Source organism: Balaenoptera borealis (genome assembly GCF_965194805.1).
Source record: "Balaenoptera borealis genome assembly, chromosome: 14".
NCBI classification, from domain to species: domain Eukaryota; kingdom Metazoa; phylum Chordata; class Mammalia; order Artiodactyla; family Balaenopteridae; genus Balaenoptera; species Balaenoptera borealis.
In genome coordinates, this window is record NC_138875.1 from 75,759,693 (window position 1) to 75,776,432 (window position 16,740).

Consider the following 16,740-nt stretch of genomic DNA (forward strand, 5'->3'; position numbering starts at 1 on the left):
ATTATGCCTTCCATGTGTTTATGCTGTTAAAAATGTTATTTGATGAAGAAATAAAGGAAAATGGTGGAGCATGGCTGACATTTTTAAGCTGGAAAAATTGGAATCTTCCCTACACCAAAAAAGCAGAATGTGTAGGAACCACTGAATTATTGATTACTAAGGTCCTTTAGGCTCTGGTTATGTGAAAGGTATGAGAAACGAAACCAGAGAAATTAAAGGTCACATCCCAGGCCAAACTAGACCCCACATCTTTATAAAGCTCTAACCCACTGTTATGGCAGAGGTCACCCTAGAGCAGTGGTTTTCAACCAGGAGTGACTGCCTCTCTCAGAAGACATTTGGCAATATTTGAAGATATTTTTGGTTCTCACAACTGGGTGAGGAAGGTTGCTGCTACATCTATTGGGTAAAGTCTCCTAAATATCCTAAGATGCAGGACAGCCACCCACCACAAATAACCATCTAGCCCAAAAGGTCAGTAGTACTGAGAATCTCTGCTTACCTCTCTCCACAATGTAACTTATACTTTATTAACTTAATCACATCTGAACTCAAATTTCAACAAACATTCAGGAAAGAAACATTAGGGAAATCCACATCACAGGAAGATGTGTGGTCTAAGATTACTTTGGCAGGCAATTGACAATACAGTATCAAGACTTCTACTTTCTAGTTTTACTTACATAGGCACATTCTACCTCTGAAATTCAAAATTCTCTTTTAATTAGACATTATATTTCAGTGGTTTAAAAGTGTATGTGAGAAGAGGCTTTGGAACAAGACAAGTCTGCCTCAACTTCTAGCTCTAACACTTACTAGCTATGAGACCTTAGCCATAGCTAAGCTAAATGTGTCATTTTCCACATTACAAAAGCTCTCTCATACACGTCCTAAACTACATTTTGCTTAATTTTGTGCCACTTGGCCTGATTAGAAAAACAGTTTTGTTACATTTTTCTTAAAATCTTTTTTTTTTGGGGGGGGAGCACACCATGCAGCTTGTGGGACCAGGGATTGAACCTGGGCCACAGCAGTGAAAGCCCAGAATCCTAACCGCTAGGCTACCAGGGAACTCCCTGATAGGTTTTTTTTTTTTTTAATACCTTAAGTATATACTATTTTTATTTGTCAATTATACCTCAGTAAAAGGAAGGTTTTTGACTAGACTTTTTTGGTATGAATAGTTTTACATAGGATGTATTTTTGTTCTATTTTCACCATTAAATTGTAATTGCCTAGAAGGCCAGAACAGCAAAATAAATACCTTTTGTATAGCAGTCTTTGAACTATTTCCAGCCCCACTAGCAATTTTACCAAGATATCAACATCGGAAAACTCACCTCTAGGCAGGACCCTACCATGCTTAGAGTGAATATAGGCTTCAAACAATACTCTGTTTCTTTGACTTTAACAATTAATGCATACCCCCAAAAATCTACATTTATCCACTAATCCATATTTAGTCAATTCCTCAGTATTCAAAATTATAGTTAAAATAACTACCTAAAAGAAAAGGGAGATCTTTGGGGCAATGTCTAAAATATCTCAATGTATTATATCAAAATGACAAATTTACAAGCAATTCATAGGATTATTCCATCATTTATAGGGGACACCTCTCTTTTTTATTTCAAAGGCTAAGTCACTAAAAGTTCAAATCCAACACAGAAAGAGACTGCTCACCTCTGGAGATTTCTGTATGCTCTGGAATACAGCATAGGCAATAAGTGAACTTGAACCTATAACACTGGCAGAGATAAAAGACTATCATTAAACAGGACAATTGGCGCTCCTTTGTTTTTGCTACTTTTTTTTTACAGCTTTATTGACACATAATTGATGTAAAATAAACTGCACAAATGTTTTAAAATATGGAATGCTTCACGAATTTGTGTGTCATCCTTAAGCAGAGGCTATGCTAATCTTCTCTGTATCATTACAATTTTTAGTATATGTGCTACCAAAGTGAGCACTTCACAACTGATTTTGCAAATCAATCCTGTTGACCAAATTGTCCTTTGATTTTCAGATGTTACCCTTCAATCTGTTTTTTTTGTTATTATTGTTGTTGATGTTATTACATTTTATTAATCAGATAATGTCAACATGGTAAAGAACAGCATTTCTAACTAATGAGTAAAAGCAAGTCCCCAGGGAAAAAATATAGAAACTTCAGAATTCTCCAGTTTTGCTTGTACTAGTTCAAACAGTTACATTACATGAGGTTAAATAAACTTACCTCAGAGTAGCCATAACAAACTGTATCCACTGTATTGCAGAAAATAACTAAATAAAAAGAGAAAGTAAGAATAAAATTAAGCCTTTTAAATTTAATATTCAACCTTTCTCTAATTTCACTGTTTGTTAACTATCTGTGCAGAGCACAAACTCTTCAGTGCCTAATCAAAACACACTACAAGTCTGAGAATGAGTAAAAAGGGTGAATAGGCCCCTGGAAAGCCAGGGTGGCTCCTTTCTTCCTCCCTTATTGCTACATTGCTGGGAAACAGTAAGATAAAAAGAATAGACAGGTGGATAGAAAATGACTGGAGGAAAAAAAGAGAGTTGGATTAGAAAATTAATAAAGGGAAGAATAAAATGGAAAAGAGGCAGAAAAAGTTAAATTTTAAGACAGAACAGACAGATATGTGGAAAGAATGGGTAACAGAAGAGGCAAACAAATACTAAAGTTGACTGACAGAGAGCTAGACAGAAAAAACAGAATAGTAAGCAACAGGGGAAAAGGAAGAAGAAAAGTTAGTATGGAGAGAGATGCTGTGAGTGAAAAATACAGAACAGGGAGGAAGGAAGAGGGATCGAAAAACGAAGAGAGGGGCTGCTTCTAGTCTCACCAAGTTCCAATTGTCCTCCAAAATGCTAGCCTCCAGTAGGAAGGCCATAGGGACTTCAGCCTCAGCTAAATTCAAGCAGCCTGATCCTTCCTGGTCAGGTTCTGAATCCCAAGCAGTAAACAGGTAGCTCCACCCTTAACCCAGCTGGGCTCCTCCCTACCCAATCCTGCCCTGTATCTTGAGGGCAAGGAGAGAAAGTAGCGACAAGTGGAGGAGAAAGGCAAGCAGAAAGAACAAAAATAGAAAGAGCAGGTGACAAGGAAACAAAGTTCTAAAAAGCATTAGGAATTGTAAAAAGGGGCAAGATGTAGGACTAATAAAAAGTACAGAGAATGAGTCACCATGAAAAGGTAAATAGAGCTGCAAGAGAGAAATAGAATAGAAAAAAGGGAGAGAAAAACAGGGAAGAAGGGAGGTCTGTTTGAAACCTGTCCCTATTTAGGAACACAAGCCTGTGTTGGGGAAGACAGGCTATATATTTACTCAATCAGTAAGTTTTTAGTAATAGCTGGAAAAGGTGTGAAGAGAAAGGGTTATTAATGTCTCATAATACTAATGTTTTCTTAAATATTCTGTACCAAAATTCCCACCATAAATATAATAAATGTATTATATAATATTTGTAATATTATATTTGTAGTAATATTACATTTATAAATGTAAATATAATATTACTAAATTACACAGTTCATTGAATATGCTTATGTTTATATATCAACTTTGTGTAAAACGCTGTGTTATGGAAAATATAAAGACAAAAAAGATCAGACCCAGACTTCCAGGAGCTTATAATATAGTAGGAAAAATAGCTTGAATACCAAATCTCAAATAATCTGTACACAAAAATAATATACACTGATTGGCATTTGAACATTATTTGGAAGAACTGGTAAAATTTGGACAAAAACTGGGGGAAGGAGAAAGCAGAAGGAAGAACGCTTCATTTACATAACCATTTATCTTTCATCTAACCATACTCTCATACATTTTACAAATATTTATTGATAATATAAATTAGATCATTTGCATGGCTTGAGTAATTTAAATATATTATTCATTTATTCATATGAAATTAAGAATACCATGTGCAGTGGAATACAGGACATTGTTAAGTAGAGGTAGGCTCTAATCACTTTGCTTACATTATTAGATAAACAAATGAAAATACCAGTATATTTCTGGATCAGAAATCCCTACCATAAAATCTTAGGGTGTCTTTTGAGGCCTCTAATCAGACGTCTATCTAATAAGGGTGAGGGGACTAATGACAGTCTCACCAAGTGATAAGAGAATGCTTTTGGACAAAGGACTCTTGTCTCAGTCAAGAACAAATCTCAGATTGTTCAGAGAACAACCATGGCAAATCAGTCTGCTGCTCTTGACAAGAGAACTTTTCTCTTTTGGCATCTATTCTAAAATGTCTTATGCCACCAACCAACATTTGGGGATTTACTTTTCTATTTTTCTCTCTAAATTAAGCCCCTCCCTTCTGTATATTTAGCACTGTTCCCCTTTGAAATGTCTTTGGAATCATAATTCTCCCATTTCCTTTTCTATAAGAGCTAATCCAAGCCCAAATGATGAAGTGGGTGATATTTATTTTCAGTTTTGTCTTTTCTTTTTACTTAGCTCCTTAGCAAGCTCAAACACATCTCAGTTCTCAATGTAATGGGCTACTACTATATATTACATATCAATTTCAGTTAACAGATATTCATTAAACTTCTACCATGAGCGAGTTACTGCAGTGGATACAAAGTCAAGAAAAACACCTATGTAGTAAAGTATTTTAATTTAAGCAGAAATAGTACTTAAAGAAAATTTCTAGTAATAATAGCTACCAATTATCAACTGGTTTCTCTGTAAGCATTTTAATCCTCAACACAACCTTTGAGGTAAGAAGTATTATTATTTTACAGATGAAGAAACTGAGGCTTAAAGAAGTTGTGTCATTTTCCCTCTGGTTACAGAATTATCAACTGGTAACACCAACATTCAAACTCAGTCAGTCTGATCATAGTTCTCACTCTTAACACATACAGTACTCTTAACAGGAAACTGGTTAATGGGAAAATAGGGAAAGGTAATTAAAAAAATTAATGGCACATCAAAAGAATTCTTTTATTAGGCAATTGCTTCTCAGATATGACAACAAAAGCAAAAAATAGATAAATTGGTCTTCTTCAAAATTAGAAACTTTAGTTCTTCAAAGGATACCATCAAGAAAGTAAAAAAGACAACCCACAGGAGAAAGTATGTGTAAACTATATATCTAATAAGGGACTTTTATGTAGAATATATAGAGAATTCCTACAACTCAGTAACACAACCCAATTTAAAAATGGGCAAAGGTTTGTTTTTTTGTTTTTTGTTTTTTTGGCTGCACCTCACAGCTTGTGGGATCTTAGCTCCCCGACCAGGGATCGAACCCAGGCCCTGGCAGTGAAAGCACCAAGCCCTAACCACTGGACCGCAAGGGAATTCCCGGGCAAAGGTTTTAAATTAGAGATTTCTCCCCAAAATAATACGAATAACTAATACACATGAAAAGATGATCAACATCATAAGCCACCAGGGAAATACAAATTAAAATCACGAGATGACATTTCACACCTACTAGGATGGCTATAATAAAAAGACAATAGCAAGTGAATGTTGAGAAATAGGAAACCTCATACACTGCTGTGGAAATATAACATATTGCAGCCACTTTGCCAGTTCCACAAAAGGTTAAACATATCCTATATGACTCAGCTCCTAGGTATAAACCCAGTTCTATTTCTAGGTATATACCCAAGAGATTAAAACATACGTCCACACAAAAACTTCAACACAAACGTTCATAACAGTGTTATACATAATAGACAAAGAGTAGAAACAACACAAATGTCCATCAACTGGTGAACAGATAAATAAAATATGCTATATCAGTACAGTGGAATATTATTTAGCAATTGAAAGAAGTACTGATACATGCTACAACATGGATGAACCTTGAAAACATTAGGCTAGGTGAAAAAGCTAGTCACAAAAGACAATGTACTGTATGATTTCATTCATACAAAATGTCCAAAACAGGGTATTTCCCTGGTGGCCCAGTGGTTAAGAATCTGCCTTCCAATGCAGGGGACGCGGGTTCGATCCCTGGTCAGGGAACTAAGATCCCACATGCCGCGGGGCAACTAAGCCCATGCGCCGCAACTACTGAGCTTGCGCGCCTCAACTAGAGAGCCCGCGAGCCGCAAACTACAGAGCCCACGTGCTCTGGAGCCTGCGCCACAACTAGAGAAGAGAAAACCCGCACACCACAACTCGAGAGAAGCCGGAGCGCCGCAACAAACAGCTCACACGTTGCAATGAGCGCCACGACGAAAGATCCCACATGCTGCAAGGAAGATCCCGTGTACCACAACAAAGATCCAACGCAGCCAAATAAATAAATTAATTAATTTTTAAAAATGTCCGAAACCGGCTAATTTACAGTGACAGAAAGTAGATTAGTGTTGCCTAGAGCTAGAAAGGTAGTTTGGGAGGGAATGGGGAGTGACTACTAATGGGCACAGGCTTTCTTTTTAGGATGATAAAAATATTCTAAAATTAGATAATGGTGCTGGTTGTACAACTCTATGAATATACCGGAAACCACAGAATTGTACACTTTAAAAGGATGAATTGTATGGTACATAAATTATATCTTAATAAAGCTGTCATCTAAAAAAATGAGGTTTGGGACAAAAGCAAGGAAGGATATATCCCATTGCTGAAACTCATGGTATAATGATTAATGGATAACATGTTTCTGTCTCTCCTACTGAAAAGAATAATATTTAGAATAAAAAGTGTAAAACATTGTAAGAGGGAACTGAAGATAAAGATTGTAAGAGAGCACCTGACAGCTCTAAATGAATACAGCACTCCTGGCCTGAACAAATTACACTCCAGGGCTTTGGTAAAACTTGCAGGTTAACCCAATAAACCACTGAATGAAATCTGAGAGTTCATGTAAAACTGGAAAAATTGCTAGAAATTGTAGAAAATTGTAGAAATTGCTAGAAGTTGTAGAAATTGTAGAAAGCTGTTGATAACTAAAAATTTTTATAAGGAGAAAGGATAGTAGGATCTGCAAAGATCTTAGTATTTATCTCAGACAAGATTCTAGAATGAACTATCCAAAAGATGTGTTTTTATCAATTTATTTATTTATTTATTTATTTATCTTTGGCTGCATTGGGTCTTCATTGTTGGGTCTTACTTGCGGCGTGAGGGCTTTCTCTAGTTGCAGCAAGTGGGGGCTACTCTTTGATGCAGTGCGCAGGTTTCTCATTGCGGTGGCTTCTCTTGTTGCAGAGCTTGGGCTCTAGGCATGTGGGCTTCATAAGTTGTGGCACACAGGATCGGTAGTTGTGGCCGGCGGGCTCTAAAGCACAGGCTCAACAGTTGTGGTGCACGGGCTTAGTTGCTCCACAGCATTTCGGATCTTCCTGGACCAGAGCTCAAACCCGTGTCCCCTGCATTGGCAGGCAGATTCTCAACCACTGTGCCACCAGGGAAGTCCCAAGATGTGTTTTTAAAGAATTAGAAAAAAGTAACCATTAATTCAACATGGATTTATAAAAAAAATCATGCCAGACTAACCCCATTCTTTTTGGACAGAATTACTAGACAGTGTATATGGTATTTTGACAAAACATTTTGTGAGAAATTTCATGATATAAAAATAAGAAAATATATTGGGAATTCCCTGGTGGTCCAGTGATTAGGACTCAGCACTTTCACCACTGGGGCCCAGATTCGATTCCTGGTCGGGAACTAGGATCCCGTAGGCCAAGCAGTGTGGCCAAAAGAAAAAAAGAAAGAAAGAAAAGAAAAGAAAATGTAGACCAAGTAGAAGCACAATTAAGGGCATTTCTAAATAAACCTAAGGTAGTGCTAACTAATTGATAAATATCAACTTAAAAATGGCTTCTAGTGGAGTGAACCAGCATTCTGACTTGACACTGTTCTGTAAAACATTTTCATCAATAACTTGAAAGAAAATACAGTGAGCATATTTATCAAATATGTGTGTTACTTATCTATTGCATCATAACAAATGTCCACAAATTTAGCGGCTTAAAACACACATATTATCTCACAGCATCTGTGAGTTAGGAGTTCAAGAATAGCTTAGTTGGGTCTTCTGCTTCAGTGTCTCTCACAAGGTTATGACCAAGATGTTGACCAGGGCTGGGTCTCGTCTGAAGGCTCAAATGGAGAAGGATCTGCTTCCAAGTTCATACAGTTGTTGGTCTAATTCAGTTCCTTGAGGGTTGCGGGCCTGAGGGCCTCAGTTCCTAACTAACTCTTGGTTCAAGGCTACACTCAGTTCTTTGCCATGTGGACTTCTGCAAGATGCCCTCCTAGCGACATGGAAGTCTCAATCTTATGTAAGCAAATGACTGAAGTGACATCCCATCTCCTTTCCTGTATTCTATTCATCACAGATCTTGTCAACACTCAAGGGGAGAGGATTACACAACAGTGTGAATACCAAGAGGCAGGCATCATTGGGGGCTATCTTAGTGTCTGCCCACCACTGTGTGTTTATCCAACATGTCAAATACTTTTCCAATTCAGATAATTTGCAATAGCTCTCCCCTCTCTGGAATGCTCTTCCCCCAGATAATCACATGACTAGCTCCTTCTCATCCTTCAAGCATCAGGTCAAATGTCATCACCTCAGAGATGTAACATTTATTCAAACTCCAAAATATCTTGTTTGTTTGTGTGCCTATTTCTCCTTAGTAGACTGTAACTTCCTTGGGGCCAGGCAACTTATCTGTCTCATTAACCTCAATATCTCTAGTGCCTAAAAGTGACTAAAATAGGCATTCAGTATTTATTGAATGAATGTACCAAAGTTGTGAGGGATAGATCTTATACTTTAGAATAATGAGTTTCATTTAATAATATAATAATATAAAAGTCAATAGAAATGAATGCAAGTATACTGCACTTGGGTCTAAAATATCAACTGGACAGAGATTAGGATGAAATGGTAACCCAATCCCATTTACCATCACATCAAAAAGAATAAAATACCTAGGAATAAACCTACCTAAGGAGGCAAATGACTTGTACTCTGAAAACTAAAAGACACTGATGAAAGAAATTGAAGATGGCACAAACAGATGGAAAGTTGTACCATGTTCTTGGATTGGAGGAATCAATATTGTTAAAATAAGCATACTACCCAAGGCAATCTACAGATTCAGTGCAATCCCTATCAAATTACCAATGGCATTTTTCACAGAACTAGAACAAAATTTTTTAAAATTTGTATGGAAATACAAAAGACCCCAAATAGCCAAAACAATCTTGAGAAAGAAAGACTAAGCTGGAGGAATCATGTTCCCTGACTTCAGACTATATTACAAAGCTACCGTCATCAAAACAATATGGAACAAAAAAGACCCACTGATCAATGGAACAGGACACAAAGACCAGAAATAAACGCACGCACTTATGGTCAATTAATCTATGACAAAGGAGGCAAGAATATACAGTGGAGAAAAGACAGTTTCTTCAATAAGTGGTGCTGGGAAAACTGGACAGCTACATGTAAATCAATGAAATTAGAACATTCTCTAACACAATATACAAAAGTAAATTCAAAATGGATTAAAGACCTAAATGTAAGACTAGATACTACAAATGCTGGAGACAGTGTGGAGAAAAAGGAACCTTCCTACACTGTTGGTGGGAATGTAAATTGGTGCAGCCACTATGGGGAACAGTATGGAGGTTCCTTAAAAAACTAAAAATAGAGTTACCATATGATCTAGGAATTCCACTCTTGGGCATATATCCAGAGAAAACTCTAATTCGAAAAGATACATGCACCACAATGTTCACAGCAGTGCTGTTTACAACAGTCAAGACATGGAAGCAACCTAAATGTTCATCAAGGGATGAATGGATAAAGAAGCTGTGGCATATGTATACAATGGAATATTACTCAGCCATAAAAAAGAATGAAATAATGCCATTTGCAGCAACATAGATCAACCTAGAGACTATCATACTAAGTGAAATAAGTCAGATAGAGAAAGACAAATATATGATACCACTTATATATGAAATCTCAAAAAATGATACAGGGACTTCCCTGGCGGCCCAGTGGTTAAGACTCCATGCATCCACTGCAGGGGGCATGGGTTTAATCCCTGGTCAGGGACTAAGATCCCACATGACGTGACGTGCAGCCAAAAAAAAAAAAAAAAAGATACAAATGAACTTATTTACAAAACAGAATTACACAGACATAGAAAACAAATTTATGGTTACCAAAGTAGAGAGAGGGGAGAGGGATAAATTAGGAGTTTGGGATTAACATATACACACTACTATATATAAAAAGGTAAACAACAAGGTCCTACTGTATAGCACAGGGAACTATATTTAATATCCTGTAATAATCTATAATGGGAAAGGATCTCAAAAAGAATCACTTTGCTGTACACCTGAAACTAACACAACATTGTAAATCAACTATACTTCAATAAGAAAAGAGAGCAAAATTTTTTTATAAAAGAAAAAGTTAGCAACATTTTACTTTAAAAATCTAGAGTCATTCTATCCAATAAATATGTAATGTGAGCCACATATGTAATTTAAACGTTTCTAAAAAACTTTTTAAAAAGTAAAAAGAAACAGAAAAAAAAAACAAGAAAATTAATTTTAATAATATATTTTATTAACCCAAATATTTAAAATTTTGTCATTTTAACATATAATCAATATAAAAATCACTGCAATATTTCACTTTCTTAATTTTGTACTTTGTAATTCAGGGTGTATTTTACACTTATGTCTCAATTCAGGTTAGCCACATTTCAAGAGCTCAGTAGCTACATGTAATTTTATTTATTTATTTATGGCTGCATTGGGTCTTCATTGCTGTGAACAGGCTTCCTCTGTTGTGGCGAGCGGGGGCTACTCTTCGTTGCGGTGCGCAGGCTTCTCATTGTGGTGGCTTCTGTTGTGGCAGAGCACAGGCTCTAGGCCCGTGGGCTTCAGTAGTTGTGGCAAGTGGGCTCAACAGTTGTGGCTCGCAGGCTCTAGAGCACAGGCTCAGTAGTTGTGGCACACGGGCTTAGCTGCTCCGCGGCAGCTAAGATCCTGGGAAGATCCTGGGATCTTCCTGGACCAGGGCTTGAACCCACGCCCACTGCATTGGCAGGCAGGTTCTTAACCACTGAGCCACCAGGGAAGTCCTACATGTAATATTATAAGTGGCATTTTTATTTACAACTAGATTGTAGAGGTTCTTGCATTTGAATTTTATCCTGCAGAGGTGCCATTATAAACTTCTGAGCAAATAAATGATATGACATAATTACCATATAACTAGTCCTTAGTGAGTGTGTAGTATATGCCAGGCCCTATTCTAAATGCTTCCTATACATTAATTTAATCCATTCACAATCCTATGAAGCAAGTATTATTATTATCCTTTTACATGATACTATCATGAGTAACATGTTGGCAGTGTGCAAGATAGATTAAAAAGGGAAGAGACTGGCAAGAATTAGGTTATTTTTATTTACTTATTTACATCCCACTTTGACCTAGATAATATTTCAGGTGGCTTATGACAGTGCATAAGATAAGACAAAATAACATGAATTGAACATGGGACAAAAGAAGAAAGAAAAACATCTCTGCTGAAATGATCTGATCCCTGGATGTTAAAATCTCTATGCATTTTTTTAATGTTACTTTATTGAAAAAACAATATTAAAATAAGAGAAATCTAAAGTAAAAAGTTTGCTGCAACCTCATCTAGTCAAAATGAGTTTCACTTTTGTTACTTTAAGTCTTTGTCCTTATGCATATTCAATTTTTACATGTTTGTAGTAATTCTATAGCTAGTATTTTATATTCTACATTTTTGCTCAACATTATTCCATAATAACCTTTTTTCCTTTTGTTAGAGTCTTATTTTCTTTCTCTCCACTCCCCTGAACTGTAACCAATGCAAAAAGCCTGGTATATTTCTCTACATCATCCTCTATCCTCATTAAAACATATCCAAATATATATATATATATATATATATATATACACACACACACATATATACAGAGGTTGTTGTTACAGTGGTATGTATGGTAGGTTTTTTAAAATGGGATCATATATTTCTGTATACATTGCTGTCCTCACCTGATATTTCATGGGTATCTCTCCACTTTAGTATAAACAGTTCTAATCAATTTTGATAGCTGTATAGTATTCCACATAAGATAATTTATCCAACAATTCCTCTCGTGATGGACATATAGGCTGTTTTCAGGTTTTGTTTTTCTTAATTTCCTTTATTTATTTTTCCTTCTGCAAACAATTCTGTGGTAAACATCCCTACATCCCTGCATATATAATCTCCTTCTTTGCTGATTTTTTTTTTTTGGCTTATGTTTTTATTACTAAAAGACAGATTCCAGAATGGAATTCTTTTTGTTCCTCAAATATTTCAAGCTCTTTTTCATTCTGTATTATTTTATTGGTCATGCCATGCAGCTTGGGGGATCTTAGTTCCCCCACTACAGATCGAATCCGGGCCCCCAGCAGTGGAACCACCGAGTCCTAACCACTGGACCGCCAGGGAATTCCCTCTTTCTCATTCTAGAACCTTTGCACATACTAGTTTTTTTTCCTAAAATGCTTCCTAACACATAGTAATCTGTAATTTAAATTTATTTATATAATTATTTAATGTTTGTTTCATCAATCAAGGGTAAGTTCCTTGAGAGCTGAATCCCATTCATGCTTTAGGTCTTATATCAGCTTAAATATAATTGTTTGTAGAGGTTTTCCATGCACCTCAATGCAAATTAATCCCCCCCATCATATTCTTTCATAAGCCCTCAACTTTTCTTTCTTAGAAATCATCACAATTTGTAATTATATATTTATTTGTATACTATTTAATGTTGGTCTCTCCTCTAGGACTGCAGGGAGCACATCTATTTTGTTCACCAGTGTAACCCTTGCCTCCAGAAGAGTGTGTGGTGCATAAAAGATGTTCAGTAGTTATTAAATATTGAAAGCTTCTTGGGACTTCCCTGGTGGTCCAGTGGTTAAGAATCTGCCTTCCAATGCAGGGGACACAAGTTCGATCCATGCTTGGGGAACTAAGATCCCACACGCCATGGGGCAACTAAGCCTGCTCACCACAACTACTGAGCCCGTGTGCTCTAGAGCCCGCATGCCACAACCAGAGAGCCTGAGCGCTCTGAAGCCCACACGCCAGAACTAGAGAGAAGCCCACAGGCGGCGATGAAGAGCCCACATGCTGCAACGAAAGATCCCATGTGCCGCAACTAAGACCCAATGCAGCCGAATAAATTAATTAATTAAATATTTTTTAAAAATTGGTATGATGTGAATAATCCTGCTATTAAAAAAAACATATTGAAAGCTTCTTAAAGGAGGTTGGGGCTTGGAGAAAATCATACTGTGGAGTAAATTTTCCTTCTATAACAATTTTTTAATATGAAATCTGCTTTAAGTGTTAAGACATCTATGTCAAAAAACTAGTGTTAATGTCACCAAAACCCTGCAGGGGCAAAGCAATTAGCTCTAAGGGATGGGATAGCTCCAAAGTACAATATGTGATCTAAGAAGGGAATGCAGAAAGGACAAATGGAATTTTGAGAGACAGCAATGGAATAGTTCCTCTCTCATTGACTTGATTCATTTATTCACTGCACAAGAATGTACTGAGCATCTACCATGTGCCAGACACTGTTCTAGGTGCTGGGGATATAACAGTGAACCAAAAAGACAAAACAAAAATAAAAACAAAAACAAACCCATCCCTCACAGGAAACAGATAACTTAGAAAAATAAGCAGGGACTTCCTTAAGTGGTCCAGTGGTTAAGAATCCGCCTTCCAATGCAGGGGACGCAGGTTCAATCCCTGGTCGGGGAACTAAGACCCCACATGCCGTGGGGGAACTAAGACCCCACATGCCGTGGGGGAACTAAGACCCCACATGCCGTGGGGCAACTAAGCCCGTGCGCTCTGGAGCCCATGCACCACAACTAGAGAGCCGTGCGTCAAAACTACTGAGCCTGCACGCCCTGGAGCCCACAGGCCACAACTAGAGAGAAGCCTGCACGCCGCAACGAAGAGCCCGCGTGCCACCACGAAATATCCCGTGTGCCACAACTAAGACCCAATGCAGCCAAATTAATTAATTAATCAATTTTTAAAAAGAAAATAAGCAAATTATACAGTATGTTAAGTTGAAGAGTGCTATGGAGAAAAAAATAACAGAGAGAAGGGAGATGGAAAGCAGGGAGGCATCAGGGAGGAGCGATTTTTTTTTAAGTATGGTCAGGGTAGATCTTAGGAAGCTGACATTGGAGCAAAGACTTGAAGGAAATGAAGGAGCCGGCCATATGAATATCTTGAAGAAAAGTGTTCTAGAGGGAGAAAGCCAGCACAAAGGGTCTGAGGCAGGAACATGCCTTGTGTATATGAGAAATAGCAAAGATGTCAGTGCGACTTGGGGCTCACCAGCTTGATGACGTTAGAAAAAAAGATGGGAGAATTTATGTATTAGTTGTCTTAGCAGACCATGCCATTTTCCTTCTTCCTTACTCCAGCTGCTACATTGAGTCATATGCACACTCAAGTAACATGCCTTGCCACCTCCTCCTTCCTACCTCACCCAGGGTGAGCCTTTTGATTTTCCACAACAGAGTCGACTGTGGGATTTTATGACTTTCTAAATATGGAGAGTTATACTTGGCTTATTTGTGTAGATTGTTGTTGTCACGGTCCTGAAGCCAAGAATCTAATTATACCATGAGGTAACTGACTGGGACCAGGGCACTATTAAAAGGCAGCATTAAGACAATTTCTGCACTTTTGCAATTCATCACAAAAGTACCAATATTTCCCTTCCCTCTCCAACCAATCCACTTCTTGCACTTTTTTCAAAACCTACTTCTAAACTAATCATGACTAAAAAGTCACTCCTGATCAATCATAGTAACTACCATAGATGTGCTCAAAGCATTTATACACTCAGAAGTGGATAATAGCTCCTTATTGACTACAGGACAAAATAGCAATTTCCTAATTTGATTTTCAAGATTCTCCCCTACCTGGGCTTAAAACTGTCTTACTATCTACCGTTTTGAGAACTCCCTCAAGCTAGCCGGTCATTCCCCAAAACATCATGCTCATTTCCACTTCTGCTCTTTTTTCACTTGTTCTCCACCTAAAATGTTCTCCGTTTCCACCTCCTACATGAAGCTTTCTTTAACCACCTTAGCTCACAGTAATTATCCCTTCTTCTAACTTCTATTCATTTGTCTATGTGGTGCATTTTATTTAATAATTTATTAGGGCAAACTCAAAATAAATTTTTCTGAACCTTCCCAACACACACACACACACACACACACACACACACACACACTGGACTCTCAAAATTTCTATCTAAACTGGCTGCCCAAGATTGGCTATTATCTTTGATGACTACTTTATACATACATACATACCTACACACACATTTATTGGACACATGCAATGGTTAACTTGGTGCTAAGCCCCTTATAATGCATTATACAATTTATTCTCTTGCCAGCATATCCATTTGTTCATTAAGTCTTGTGAATTCTACCCTATAAAAGTTTCTGAATTCCAACCTCACCTTTTCATCTTTACTATTAGGTCCTATTACAGGACCTTAATCTCTCCCACCTAGACTACTGCAGTGAACCTCCCTGACCTCAGCTTTCTCCATTCCAATGCATCCCCTTTATTCCTGAGTGACAGCAAATCTAACGTCACTCCCCTAGCTACAGCCTCTGGTGGCTCCAAACCTTTTAGCTTGATAAGACCCTTTACAAACGTGCCCATTTACCTTCACAGACTCATCATGCTTTCCCCCTTGCTAGATATATCCTTTGGTGTTTGCCCTGCAAACACCTCCTCTTCTTTCAAGATCCAGTTCAAAAGTCATCTCCCGTCTATAACTTTCCCTGACATTCCTGAGCAGGGCTGACTGAATCTCCATTTGTGCTTTCACGAGACTGTAATATAGTCTTATTTTCTACCGATTACACTGTAATGGTTATATTACTATTCCCACATCTCCTTCCACCACTGAGTTTGTTCAGTACACTGCTATCTCTTTCCTCTCGATTCTGTATTCCCGCAGGCAAAAACCAGGATGTGGTGTAAACTATCCTGAACAAACACCTGTTGAAGAGAATTACTAGGATTTTTTAAAAAAATATCTTCAGAGAGCCTAGGACACAGCTCGACGGGTACTCATCTTTCAGGGAAGCCTGTTTTTACAGGAGCCTGGAGCCTCCCTGGTGAGGCACTCACCATGGAGTAGGTCTCATATCGGACTGGGAGAAGGCAGGAGTGGCCCTGACTGCCATACTGACGAATAGCTGAGTCTCACTGACCAACTCGGGTCGTGGCTAAGGGAGGGAGAGGAGTATGACTGACTGAGGGGTAGTAGCACAGTCAGACTGACAGACTAACCGAAGGTAGCAACAGGTCCCAACCGACTGCCTGACGGACCAAAGGCAGGAAGAAATGACGGCTGGCCTCGTCATCTTCGAAAAACAGGATAGCCATCGAAGAGCTGCAAGGACGCCGAGCACGCACTTCGCGCCGCGGCTCACGCGGAGGAGGACGGGAAAAGAGCAGGCTGGAGGCAAGCCTCGCTGAGTGCGCGTGCGCGTGAGCGGCAGTCTCGCCTTCCTCCTCCCCTCCCCCAGCCTCCCCGGCACTGCCGTCCATCCCCCACACTGCCACGCGGCCAGGCCGGCTCACCTTATGCCCTCTGGGGCTTCGCCGAGTGCGCACGCGCGGCAG

At 38.3% G+C, this 16,740-nt stretch overlaps 1 protein-coding gene and 1 pseudogene across 15 annotated transcripts in view; one reads left to right on the forward strand and one right to left on the reverse strand.

The window, feature by feature from the left end:
• LOC309610613 (disintegrin and metalloproteinase domain-containing protein 1a pseudogene) overlaps positions 1-16,494 on the forward strand; it is a 152,972-nt pseudogene extending 136,478 nt beyond the window's left edge. Inside the window, exon 2 of the transcript XR_014249741.1 lies at positions 10,742-16,494. The product of XR_014249741.1 is annotated as a disintegrin and metalloproteinase domain-containing protein 1a pseudogene (transcript). The remainder of the gene's footprint in view (positions 1-10,741) is intronic.
• Positions 1-16,740, reverse strand: part of TMEM116 (transmembrane protein 116) — a 238,315-nt gene that overhangs the window by 216,926 nt on the left and 4,649 nt on the right. For 10 of the 14 annotated variants that reach the window (XR_014234084.1, XR_014234085.1, XR_014234086.1 and 7 more), the window contains exons 1-3: positions 16,405-16,674; positions 2,240-2,286; positions 1,684-1,747 (exon numbers count right to left, since the gene is read on the reverse strand). Coding sequence is in view for 5 of the 14 variants with exons in the window: in XM_082353709.1 (XP_082209835.1) it covers positions 1,684-1,747; positions 2,240-2,286; positions 16,405-16,665 (372 nt within the window). In the remaining 9 variants the exon portion in view is untranslated. Of the gene's footprint in view, positions 1-1,683; positions 1,748-2,239; positions 2,287-2,852; positions 4,878-16,404; positions 16,690-16,740 lie in introns of those variants that run through there. The other 4 variants (XR_014234090.1, XR_014234092.1, XM_082353706.1 and 1 more) reach the window with 4 other exon arrangements.